General features: G+C 41.3%; 2 protein-coding genes across 2 annotated transcripts; one reads left to right on the forward strand and one right to left on the reverse strand.

The window, feature by feature from the left end:
- Positions 1–6,302: 6,302 nt before the first annotated feature.
- Positions 6,303–6,467, forward strand: CLUP02_09467 (uncharacterized protein; the record flags this gene model as incomplete). Its single annotated transcript, XM_049288445.1, has 1 exon — positions 6,303–6,467. One exon carries the CDS (start codon positions 6,303–6,305, stop codon positions 6,465–6,467), a length of 165 nt encoding a protein of 54 aa, XP_049145589.1.
- A 5,108-nt stretch (positions 6,468–11,575) lies between these two features.
- CLUP02_09468 (glycolipid anchored surface protein) lies at positions 11,576–13,246 on the reverse strand (the record flags this gene model as incomplete). Its single annotated transcript, XM_049288446.1, has 2 exons — positions 11,576–13,105; positions 13,166–13,246. 2 exons carry the CDS (start codon positions 13,244–13,246, stop codon positions 11,576–11,578), a joined length of 1,611 nt encoding a protein of 536 aa, XP_049145590.1.
- Positions 13,247–13,989: the final 743 nt, after the last annotated feature.

Consider the following 13,989-nt stretch of genomic DNA (forward strand, 5'->3'; position numbering starts at 1 on the left):
AGCAGGGAGATGAGCTGTCGTTAAGTCGCCTCCTCCCCTTCCCCGTGGCTGTTCCACCCCTGTTCCCGACATGGCGGCCTTCGTGTCTGTGAGTCTGTGACTGCTGTCTCAAGCGTCCTAGCGCACATCATCCCAACAACGTGTGAACGTGTAAAGATTCCACTACCGTGACCGCGGTTCAGACATCGTCTTCAGTCTCCCTTGCGTTGGCGTTGGGGCGAGCTGGTGCGAGCATGGACCCTTGAGGACCAGGTGATTCGATGCCACCCTCTTCAATTTCGCCCTGCATGCCTCGCCGTGCTACCAAACAACAAGAAATAGAACGAGCCAAGCAGCATTGGCGTCGCCGCAGATAGTGTACATCCCTCCACAGATCATGCACACTTTCTCCCCGAGTCTAGGTTCCCGACTCCTACCTATTGAGGATCTTAGGATGCATACACGCCACCACACCCTCCACGAGCAACCGCCCGGACGGCGGACAACCATTATAGATTTCCCCTCAGAGGCTCAGACTAAGGTAGGACATCAAACTTCCCAGTCTAGACCTGACAAGCCATCCTTCCAACCCCCTCCCTCGGATCGAACCTCGGCATCCTCGACCCTTCTACGGCGTGCCATTGGGCGACGATCACCTCTCCTGTGTCCGATTGAACGAGAACTGAAGCTAATTTCAACGACACAAATTCCCGATAGTTGGGTTGAACCTAACTGCATCTTCGCCCGCCGTGCCACGCCGTCGGTTCTTGGAAGTCTGTCTGGTCTGCCTGCTTGTAGCCCATGTTCAATCGCCTCCTGTCCTTTTGCTGCCCACTATCCCCCTTGGTCGCCCCTCCATCTCGATGGGAATTGCGGCAGATTCGCAAACCAAGCCCAAAACGTGCAAAGTCGCCCAGCCTCCATCATGATCCCACAGATCCAACAAGTCACCCAGATCCTGGTGATACCTTGTTGGTCAGGCCTACGTGCTTTTGCTTGGTCCTTGGATGAGGAACAGGGAGTTTACGGGTGGCCTGAAGAATAGGGCTGCATGTCTGCGCCGCAAGGCTGCATTCATTGAAATAGCAGACGACCGTAACACTGCTTGAGACCGAGGAAGGATCATCACCGTAAAGTTACGTACCTTGCGGTGAGAAACTGACGAACCAGAGGCTGTAGAGTGGCCGAACTTCCTCGGTTGTCTCGGCCTTCCAAGACTTGTGTAAACTTGAGGGTTCCCAGGGACGCCGGATGGTGATCACTATGCCTCTGATACGATCTCTTGCATCTCACAGAGAAGGAGAGCATAGTCCTCTAGGTTCTTCCGAAGTAGCTGTTCTCGCGTAGTTGTTGACACTTTCGTCTGCGCTTCTGCCAGTGGCTCTCACAACTCACCACTACATTATGTTACTACTTTGACGCTTCCACTCGTACAATTGCAGTATATGCGGCAACGTAGACACAACAAATCTGCCCCAGTTCTTCAACAGTCAGAGATCTGGTCATGATCTATCCTACACACGATAGTTCTGGTACCAGGATAACAGACATCGAGTGTCAAATCCCACAAACAAACAAGCTGTAAGTAATCAGGCTCATCACTTCGAGTCTTTGAATATATCATATGCCTTTTGGTACTAGAAGGAGAATGTCAGTACATATTCACAGGCAGAACTGATCGATATCCAACTTCAAACCCGAGACCACACCATAGACTGGAGAAAACCGACTTCGTACTTCAGACGAACCCCTTTATTCTGTTCCGATGGAACCAAGTATTCGTATAATTTTAATCAGGATAAAAGGCGAGAATCAGCAATGTCCTCCGAGCGAAGAACACGAAGCCCTACTCCAAAATCTCGGAAATCTCGAACCCTCCAGGGCTTTTGCTTACCATCCCTAAGACAGTGCAACAGTCCGGCATCGTCCCGTATATCTCAAGTCGTTTCTTCAACATGCTCCCTCATGCCCACATACTTTACATAAACCATCCTATTATCGTCATCTTTGTCGAAATAGTACAAGACGACGTTCAGCTACACCATCATCGTCCAACTACAGTCTACTCAAAGCCCCAAAGCCCTTTGTGAACATATACTAACAAATCATTCTCGCAGAGCCTAGTACTAGTTCGATCAGATCAATTCACCCTATATCGAGGTTTCCATAATTGTCGTTCTCGTATTCGATCTCCTGCTCTTCATCAAAATCCATGAGTCAAAATTCTCGAGGTTACGTTCACAAGATGAGACCATCACATACCGAAGGATGACCTGAGGGATTCTAGAGCCAGTTATCAAGGCCGGTTTCCCTCGATATGATCCACTGCAACCGACTGAAATTGACAAAGACACTGAGGCTTGCCAAGAAATCAGGAACATATCAGCGACCACATTGCGACGGGCCTACTGAAGCAGAAAGTACCACACTTTCTCCAATGAGATTGAGACCATCCAACCCATTCTAGATACTTGGGTCAAACAACACGAAGTCGCAATATGGGAAACCAGGACACAACGAGCGGCGGCTCAACAGCTCCCTGCAATCCATGCTGAGTCCTGAAGCTCAACTATTCTGGCTCGGTATTGGGAGTCCTAATGATCGTTGCGGCTGACGGACGTGGCGTACAATCCTTGGATTGATCTGACAACTGCTTGGAGACAAGAGGCCAGGTTATTGAATTCAATTTCAATTCTCAACTACTTTCGATGTGTCGGATTGGAAGTCCAATTCGACCGCGGCATACAGCCGACTGCGCAGGGGCCAATTGGGGGCCCTATTTACGATTATCATAGCCAGCCCAACCTACGGTTAGAACCTCCTTTTTATACCTACTACGTAGATATTTATATAGTTTAATTAATCTCTTCGTTAACTACGGTTCGAACTAACTACCCTATAATAGGAATACTAATACTAATTAGTAATTAAATTCTATTATCGTAGATTAGTAAGGTATCTCGTTATATAAAAGAAACGACCTTTTAATACCGCACGGGATAAGAGATTTATATTAATTAACTTTACGGAAGTAGACGAAAAAGGGGGCGATTCTTAAATACTATATAGAATTAAGTAATCATAGCCCTTTACTACTTATAAGAGGTCGACGTTTACTACGTTAAACTACGTTAATTAATAGAACTGCTTAAGTAACTAGCCTTTTACTATCGCCCCGAGTAGCTTTTTTACTAAACGATTTTTTTATAACCGGCCTACGATTAAAAATTAACTAATTAAATTAATAAAAATACGGTATAAAAAAGCACCGCGCGATTAAAAAAGGGGATTTTTAAATATAAATATTCTTACTTAGCGGTAAAAGTAACCCTATAAGAGTTATTAAGCTAAGAAATTTACGGTATATAAGAAAGTCTATTATTACGAGGACTTTACGAGTATAACCTTAAGCCTACGATCTAAACGACCTCTTTATAGCTCCCTTAACTACCCCCCGGGTATTACTTAGGAATATAATATAGGGGACGGTTTAATAAAAGAGGAGGGGATTTAGAGGTCCTAATAGTATTAAGCTAAGAGTATTATAAATCTTAGAAATTAACTTAAAAAGAAAGTAGCTACTCTAAAATAGTCCTACGACCTCCCGCTAGAGTTACTATTAGCCTAAGAAAAGGCTAAAAAAACGAGGATCTAAGGGGAAAAGAAAAGAATCCTCTAGAGGGCCGCTAAAGGGCTTTTTTTTTATACTAGCTCCCGGTATAAGATTACTAATTTTAAAAAATTAATTAAGGAAGCTATTTAAAAATTATAAAGAGCACGAGGCTTAGGAAGCTAGAAGTATATAAAATAGTAGAAATCGGTAACTAATAAAAATCCCGAGACTAATTACTATATCTTCTTATAGTAATATAAATATCTATTACTATTATTATTAAAAAGAACTACTAAAACCTACCCTTTTTTACTAAATAAAAAGGAGGATCTTAATAAGTATAATAGCTAGTAATTTAAAAGGGTAATAATAATTACTAGAAATAATAAAAACGAGAGTAGTAGCGAGATAATAAGAAGAAGCGGGAATTTCTTAAACCTTAATAAATTCGTTAAGTAGCGAAAGTACGGATTTATTACGACTAGCGCGCGGATTAAATATATTCTTATTAAAATTAAATACGCTAGCGACTACTAATACGAGCATAAGCTAGAGCACGACCCTTAGCGAGTTAGGGTAAGAAAAAAAAGGACGAAACCCGATCCTAAATAGAATCCTAATCCCTTATAAGTAAGTAAATATTAACCCGGACTATTAAAGGACGTAAATATATAGAATCGCAAATTAGCCTAATAGCGAGTAAATAAACGTAGTATTAATCTATTTAACTAAGGTTTATAAGAAAAAGGGGCTATAGGGGTAACCCCTATTCTACGAGATCGTAGACGACCTTAACTACTAGCTAGACGAATAATTCGTAAGCGTAAGCTTAGGAATTATAAAAATAGTTAATAAATTCCTTTATGAGCGAGGGGTATTACTAGCGTAATTATAATTATAAGAGCTATACGAAATACTAATAGTAATAATTATAAAGGAGGAATTCGTACTATAGAACTAAGCATAAGTTAATAGAGCGTATAATCGCTTTAACGAATTTAAAAAAAAGGTAAACGACCCAAATTTCCTCCTTATAATTACTAACGAAAATCTGTTATTATAAAAGGATATACCGGGGTAAAATATAGTACTAGAAGTACGATAATTAATAATTCCGCCTATTTCGATCTATAACTTATTACCGCTATTAATACGAAATTCGGTACTAATCGGCTAATAAAAAAAGAAATAAACGACCCGAAGTTATTAATAATACGTAGCGACGCAGGGTTTATATATAAATACTAAAAATCTAGTAGCGAATACGAAGCAATTTATAAACCTTAAAAAAATCTTTTTAAAAAAGAAATTATATTCTAGGGAGAAGTATAAGGTCTTATAAAAAGCCCTAACGATATTTTACGATTATTACGAAAAAGTCGGAATTAGGGAATACTAATACTATTTAGTAATTAATATCGTACTCGTAAGTAAAGCCTTTAATTATTATTACGAAGCGGTATATAATCTCGATTAAAATAACTTTCTTAGTATAATTAACGTAATCCAAAGCCGCTTCGAGACCTACGATAAGAACCTAGAGCTCCTATCTAAGCTATGAGCGATTTCTTTCGTATCTATAACTAAGATAATAAAAAGTAAATTACGAATAGAGATCCTTAAAGAGCTTATCGATCGAATTAATAAGCTAATAAAAACCTAGCTAAATAAGAGAATAAACGAGTAAAAAGTCGGATATTTTTATACCGTAGTTTAGTATATACTAAAGGTAAAAATTACCCTATACTAAGTACTTAAAAATTACGAGACGTTCTACTCGAGGCTAAGATCTAGCTTTAATATTAAAACGAGAATGCCGTGCTAAACCTATTTTTAAGCGTACGACGGCCCTTATTAATAATATTAAGTCGATCGAACGTATAATAAGAAGAGAAAAGAGGCTAGATACGGTAATTACTAATAAGGAGGCCTAGATTCGTTAAATAGGTAGAGATTTAACTTATGGGTAGGGTAATAAAAGAAGTAATATTATATTTATAAAAAGGATAGATATTAGTTAAGTAACTACTCTAAGAAAGAGTATACTAAATTATATAAATAGTATAGAAAGTTAAGGGTAGTAAATAGTAAAACTAGCCCTCGTTAGTTTAACTAATTCCTTATTATATATAAGGGTAGATCTGGGGGTATAGAACCTAGCGATAGTAGCTAAAGTAGCGGCCTAAAGCATATACCCCCTATAGGAAATTCGGAAAATAAAGAAAATCTTACCCCCTATATTAACGAATTAGATTATAACGAAATCGACGATATTAACTACTCTTTTTTCGCCCCGTTAGCCTCTAGAGGATATACGAGGCTAAACGAATAGAAGGTAATAAAAGCTCTTAATAAGTAGGCTTTTATTTATAAATAGTAAGGGAAGGTCCTTTAGATAACGGATATAGAGGCGGCTAAAAGGGCAAATCTAATAAGGCTAAAGCCTATTTTCTTAATGATTAAAGAAAAGACGCTATCTCTCTTAATATTTAAAAAAAAGGAACATAGTACTAAGTAAATCTAGGGGTAGCTAGAGGGGTCCTTTTTATACTACCTAGATCCCTCGAATACTAAGCTCGTATAAGTATTCTATATAAATAAAAAGTATAGCCTAGACGATTTTTATAAAATTATCCTAGATACTAAGGTATTATAATAATTAATTAAAGGAAAAGGGCAATTCTAAGTATTATAAAAGATCGCGCTAGTAATGCTTAATACGTTAACGGTAGGTATTATAAGGATTAGTTTTAGCCTAAGTAAGGAAATCGTCGCCCTGGGTATAGTAAAAATAGAAATATACTTCGGAACGATAACTTTCTATATTTTACCCGTTAATACCCCATTTCTCCTATATCTAAAAGATATAGATTAACTAAGTATTATATTTAATAACACGAGGAACAGAATCTCTAGCGGTAAGTACTTCGAAATAGTCGAACGATAATAGGGGTATACGTTTATAAAACTTATTAATAATACGAAGTTAATTAATTATTTAACGGAAAGTAAGCTTAGAAGACTATACTGGAAATTCGGGTACCCGTCGGTTACGAGGCTATATAACCTCCTAAAGTAATTAAGTAATAATAATATTAAAATAAGGGCGCTAGAGTAGTTAACGAAAGTATATTATTAATACTAGATAAATGCGCAGAGCTTACGTAGATTTAAGTTTAAATTGCGTAATAAGCTTAACTTTAATTAGGAAATAGTCGTCGATATTTTCTATTTAAATAGTTAGCTAGTACTATATATAATCGACGTAGCTATATCTTTCTAAGTAGGGCAATTCCTCTAGGATTTATAAATAAAGATAGTGTGGGTAGCCCTACGAAAAAGCTAGATCGATATATACTAAGGACTACTAAACGGTATTAGAACCGACGCTAGTACTAGTTTTAAGTCGGTAGAATTTAAGGATAATACGACGGCCTACGGTATATAGCTAAAAATCGTACCCGTTAAAGCGTATTATAGTATTAAAAAGGTAAAAAGGGTATATTAGTAATTAAAAAGGGCGTTTAGAATTATTAAAAAGGAAAATCCGGATTTTATTAACGACGAATACCTCTAGATAGTACTTAAATACTATAACGATACTATAAGGCCTAACGGACTTATACTAACGCTATTAGTATTTAAAGTATATTTAAGAACGACCTTAGCCTCGCTACCGTTACTAAGTATAAGCTAACGAGCCCGAGTAATTAAAAAAGTAATATAGGCACTGCGCGAGGTAAGTATAAAAAAGTAAGTTAATAAAGTAATTACTATGCGCAATAGGCCCGATATAAAAAATAATCTAAATATATTACTAAATTTAGATATACGAGTATAGTACGAAATTACCTAATAATAGGCTAGGTTATATAAGTTAATTTTTATTAACGAGCGCTTTTATATAATTACGAGAGATCGTAACTAGCTACTTAAAGTATTAATTATAGTAGTTAGACCGTACTATATAGATCCTAACGAGGTAATTTCTAACCTATAAAAAGAAGAAGAGCTAAGGGAAACTATATAACCCGCGGTAGAGACATAGGAAATTATCCTCGATAAAATCGTTATAGTAGTACTAATAGACGACGAGGAAAAGGAAATTACTAAAAGGGCACTAATACTACTAGCGAGACGTTATAAAAGACCACGACGGCAAGCCCTAACGTAGCAATTTATTACTAATAATAAGGTAATTAATACTTTTTATATAGTAAAAAAAAAAGCCGATTTCGAGCTAGTAGTTAAACTACGTAAAAAAGGCGTAATTGTAATTATTAAAAAGCCGTATAAGGGATTAGATCTTATTAAAGTAAACACTTTTCGCAATCGAGGGGTCTATCGATTTATTCTATACGACTTAAAAAAATATATAAACCTCCGCATATTTAAATTACGAATAGTTCGTAAGATTAAAAAGAAAGGAACACCCTAGCCGTACGAAAAGTCTAAATACGTAATTTAGGGGTACGGTAACGTTAAAAAGGTAGCGTTACTTATATAATCGCTTATTATATAGCGCTATAGCTAACGATTAATAATAGTAATAATAGTATCGCTACGGAAGAAGGGATATAAGATTTAGAGCTATAATATTACCTAGGCCTATACCTAATTAGCCATAGGGCTCATAAGGAAAATCCTGGCCTATTTACCGAAGGAAATAGCTAGTAAGTACCTAGAAAGTACGATTATTAAAGTGCTTAAGCTACTATATAGGCTCGCAGAATTGGGCACTTATTAATAAGCTACTTATTACAATTTTTATATTAATTAACTATTAATAGTTACCTCTACGTACGACCCGTACTTATTAGTCGCAGAGTACGAAGGCGACTAATTTAAAATCGTTAGAATATAGACCGACGATATATTAGGCCTATCCGATATTAACTTTATAAAAAAGAAAGATAAGGAGCTTTAGAAAGCGGGCTTCGTAATAAAGCTAAAAGAGGTCCTTATAATAAATACCCCCCTAGTATTTAATAGTAGAATTTTTATAATTAAAAAGGAAAACGTCGTCTTTTAATAAAAGGGGTAGGGTAAGAAAATTAACTTTGTTAATCTAAATATAACTAACGTTAAGAAGTAGTATAAAGCTAAGCTCGCGCGAGGGGTATATATTATAAGTATTTATTAGCTTAAGGCGACTTTTAACTACGCTAGGGTAGCATAGGTTATAAATCTAACTAAATAAAACGTCGAAGTACTTAATAAGCGGCTTAAGTAGTAATAAACGAATCTCGATCGAAGTCTCGTTTACTACCCGATCGACTTTATAACTAATAAGCTCTACGTCTTTATTAATAGGTTATTTACGAATAATAACGACCTTACTTCGTAATTAGGGTATATTATTATCCTAGCTAACGAGAGTATAGGTAAGAGCGAATTTACTATATACGGCAATATAATTTACTACTCGTTAACTAAAAATAAGTAAGTAATAAGAAGTATACTAGCGTCGGAGGTTTATAGTATAATTAACGGCGTTAACCTCTCTTACGTAATTTTAATAACGCTAAAAAGAATTACCGATCGAATTAGCCTTTTACCTATTCTAACGGTTATTTATACCGATTCCTACTCGCTATATAAATACTTCGTTAAATTAGGAACGATAAAGAAAAAGAGGCTTATAATTAATATTATAGCCCTTAGGTAATTATATAAAAGGCACGAGATATTTAAGATCCGTTAGATTAATAATAAAAATAACTTTATAAACGCTTTTATAAAAATAGTACTAAATAAGGGATTAGAGTAATTCGTAAGTAGCGGAAAAGTTATTATATAAATAGAGGGATAGGTTATATAAAAAGAATAAAGAAAAGGGGGAAAGGAGACGACTTAGTAGACGGGCCCGAGGTCGAATTATACCTCTAACCGTAATAATTAAATCGATAAAAAAAAGAGAAAGTTAGTATCGGATTAAAAGTCTAATTTAACCGCGGTATATAGCCGACTATATAGGGGCTAATTAGGGGCCCTATTTATAATTATTATAGCTAGCCTAACCTACGGTTAGAACCTCCTTTTTATACCTACTACGTAGATATTTATATAGTTCAATTGATCTCTTCGTCAACTACGGTTCGAACCAACTACCCTGTAATAGGGATACCAACACGATACAAGGGGTCATTCGGCCGACAGACCCTCTTTAACCCTTGCCGCGAGCTCCTCCAGAGATCACGTCAAGTGCCAATGCCTCCAGTGTTCAACGGTTCTTAAGCCGTAGTACACGTTTACATGTATCCAAGTCAGGGTGCTTTTCAAAGAACCCAACGAAAGGTCAGTAGGGTAAACGGCCATGTAAGACACAGCAGCCAATTCATGGCCTTTGAATACGTAGAGTTCTTGGTATTTCGTTTGAAAGGGCTACATTGACGAACGTAAATGCCAGCAGAAATGATGCTATTGGTCTTGAAAGTCCTCTAGGTCAGAGACTCTCGTAACCATCATAGAAACATAAAATGAGTACTATGGAAGTGTAAAGTATGGGTGGCAAAACTGACAAAGCATATGATGTTCAGAATCTCTTGGGGTAGAGGTGATGGGTTCATATCTTGCTTTTTCAGACGTTTCGTAAAATTGTAGCCTCCTTAGAGACGTCTTCGATTCAATCCTGATAGGTCATTTACCTAGGTATCTACGCAGGCTTTGGCGATCAACATGTGCCTACTATGTACATGCACTCTCTGGAGTAAGCCCGGAATATGTTGAAGTAGATGCTTACAAGTAGCTCTCGCTTCGTCCTCGCCATCTTTTCTATGACCTTATCTCGAGATGCATCGGACAGCCAGAGAAAGGTTTCCGTTTTGCTGCGAATAGTCACTACATGGCCGTCCAGAAAGCGTTTGAATGTAGCATCATACCATAAACGGCAGATCATTCGTGCACATGAACCTCCAAAGCAACTAAAGCCAAGGCCGTTCTCCTTCCCCATCAAGCGTGGACACATGGCAAACGTTTTCAGGGCTGAAGACTCTGTCCTAATAGCAAGCAGCTTTAGAGGAGGCCAAGAGTCAGATGCGCACCTCGTCGACAGTATCTTGAGCCTTTCAATGAAAATAGCTACTGCTAGTCGAGAAACTACGTATCAGACGAGACAGCTGAAACCATGGCTACCATGGTAGACGTTGGAATATGCAACAAAATGCGAGACTCTCCCGATTCGTCTGCTTAGAGAACACATACTTGCATACGGATACGACAGAGACAACAGAGATAGATTCGCCGAGGAAGAAAGAGGTCTTTACTCGCGTGCGTATCTCTTTTGAAATTTCCGGGAGCAATGGAAAAATGGGGTAACGGGGGCCCTCGTGAGAACCAATTGATGTCGCGGTGTGCAAGTTTCGGGACTACTTCTCAACCACGGGATCCATAACTTCGAGAGGGCTCGGGATCGTCATTGAAATATCCTACAAGGGACCAAGAGGCAGGTAGACTATTAAGCTGCGATCTTGGCAACCATGTGTACCATCTTCACCGCTTCAGTAACAGCGTCCGTAGATATTTCACCATGTCCGAGAGTCCTGCCAAGTGCTGGGCAAGAATCTTAGGTAAATGACGCCTAGGTTGCCAAGGCAAGAGCAACGGCTAGATGGTGGCTGAGATCACTGCCAAGTTGTGATATGTACACTCACACATTCACAAGGTCCAATCAGGGCAATCGATATGAACAAAAAGAAAAAGTTCTATTCATCGAACCAAAAGACACTAGAAAACAACATTGACCTCTGTCGGCCAGTCATGAAGCAGAATAGCTGCTGCCAGTGAAGACCCAACGCCATGTGATGGTGAGAAACACAAAAGAGCCTCATGCTAGTAAAAAATCTGTCGAGTCGTGACTGTATTAAACGAGGCACCATGGTAACCTGCGTTGGATATCCTACACGCTCGCATAAATGTATATCGCCCTAATCCTGGGCACACCCATTTTTTCCACCTCAACTCATCATTAGATGAAGAGACCGTTTACAGAGCAACCATGGCAGCACCGACGGCACCGGCGGCGACAATGTAGGCGCCGATGGCAAAACCGCCGAAGTTGAACATGGGCTGGTAGGGGCTGCCGGCAGCAGCGTTGCCAGAAGAGCTGGAGCTGGGGTTGGCAGTGGAGGAGACGGGGGCGGTGGCGGTGGCAGCAGCGCTGTTGGCGGCGGAAGCGGAGGCAAGGGCGGAGCTGCAAGAGCTGTCGGTGGAGGAGGGGGTAACAACCTGGCCCTGGCCATCGTAGTTGCAAGCAGTGCTGGCGGACTTCTGGGCCTTGTAGTAGGTGTCCATGACGAAGGCGAGCTTCTGCTCGTCAGTGCACATGGAGTAGGCGCCGTAGACACCGGTGGTGGTGTTGGTGTTGATACCGCGGCAAGAGTCGGGGGAGGCACCGCAGATGTAGCCGAAGATCTCGCCAATGGCAGAAGCCTTCAGGCCATCCTTGGGGGTGCAAGAAAGAGACTTGACCATACACTCGCAGAGAGAACTGTCAGGGGTGGGGGGAAGGGCATCGCCGTGAACCTCCCAGGTGGAGGAGGTGCCAGGGCACTCAGCGGCCTTGTTGGTGGGCGAGTAAGAGGCCATCTGAACGGCAGCGGGGGTGGCAGCAAGGACACGGGAAGCGAGCTGGTCGTAGTTCTTCATGGTCTTGGCGACACCGTTGTTGATCTCGACGAGACCGTAGTCGTTGGCCTCCTGGTGATACATGTAGACGATACCACCAGAGAAGACGTCAGTCATCTCCTTCTCGTACAGAGCGGTGGTCTCCTGGAAGATACGGCCATCGGCACCGTCGGGGATGTTGCAGCCGTACTCGGCGAAGAAGACGGGGACGGAGTAGTTCTTGAAGAAGTCGATCTGGGTGGTGTAACCGGCACCGGCGAGGGTGTTCTTACCGCACCACGAGTAGATGTTGTAACCCCAGAAGTCAATGGCGGTCTCCTGGTCACCGCAGTTGAAGTAGTGGGCCGAGTTGGTGCGAATGTCAGCGTCGTCGTTGGCGGCGTAGCCAACACCCATCCAGCGGTAACCCTTGTCCTTGATGTGCTTCTTGGAGTCACGAACGGCAGCCTTGACGAAGGCGGAAGCCTCGGTGTTGGTCTTGTTGTTGGAGACCTCATTACCGGCGAAGAAACCGATGGTGTTGTCGTACTTGGCGAGGGCATCGATAACGGCAGTGTAGCGGTCGAGGAGCTCGGTGTTCCACTGGGCGTTGTCACGGTTGATGGAGAGCTTGGGCTCACCCAAGTCGGAGACGACGTAGATGCCGGCGTCGCTGAGAAGCTTCATGCAGGCGTCGTGGTTGTTCTTGGGGTCAATGGCGTAGGTTCGGATGGTGTTGGTGCCGGCCTTCACCATGATAGGAACGTCACGCTTGCAAGCAGTCTCGTCTGCGAGGGGATCGTTGTAGTCGCCAGTCTTGGACTCACCACCGGCGGCGGCGGTGTCCTGCTGGTAGGCAATACCCTTCATGTAGAACTGGGTGCCGTTCTCGTAGAAGAACTTGGAGCCCTGGTTTGAATTGTTAGTGATGCATGTCAGGCTTGGTGGGGGTGTGTGATGGCATCATACCTTCATGACGATAGGGTCGAGAGCAGCGGCGTTGCTGGCAAGCAGCAGAGCCGCGGAAACGGCGGCGGCGACCTTGCCCATTGTGATGGTTGTGTTGTGTGATTTGTGAGTGTTCGGTACGTGTGGTCTGGAGGATCTTCTCTGACGGGCTTGTCTTCGAGGTTGTTGTCGGGAAGTGGGAAGTGACGTTTAGTTGTTTTTGTCTTTCCTGAATATCCGATCCAAACGGTCTGAAAAAGGTAGAAATAATTGGTTGAGCTAACGAGAGTGCGAAGTGGTTTGTTGTTGATTAAAAGAATAGGGTTTCAGAGACAGTGACACATTCAGAAAAGGATGAATAGGGCCTTGTCTGATGAATTCCCCTACAAGAAGAAACGATTGCGGATAGCAAGTGAGGGAGTGGACGGGTTTGGAGGAAACACGGAGAGGGGAAAGGAGAATCAAGAAGTCAGAGAGTCTGTGACGGGAGGGAGGCGCGAGGTAGAAAAGCAGAAACACGCCCTGGAATGTGTGGTCAAGCCCCACCGGGTACGAAGTGAGGTACTTGCTTCAAGTATCCATGTACCTGAGTACTTGTGGATGTACGTAAGGTAGGTACCTATCTCTTCTAAAGAATGGGAAAGAGCAAGAGGACTGAACCTGCCTGCAATTGCTGCGTACTGCGTACAGTGAAAGGAGTGGACTGTGGAAGGAAGACACAGAGGATCGACTGGTGCAATGGTGAGGCAGGCACCGGCTGGACCACCATGGCGTTGAGAAGGCAGGAAGCAACGGCGCGGAAGGCGTAAAAAAGGTACCTTGAACAGACAGGGAAGGAAGGACCG

This window comes from Colletotrichum lupini, chromosome 5 (assembly GCF_023278565.1).
Source record: "Colletotrichum lupini chromosome 5, complete sequence".
Lineage (NCBI taxonomy): Eukaryota > Fungi > Ascomycota > Sordariomycetes > Glomerellales > Glomerellaceae > Colletotrichum > Colletotrichum lupini.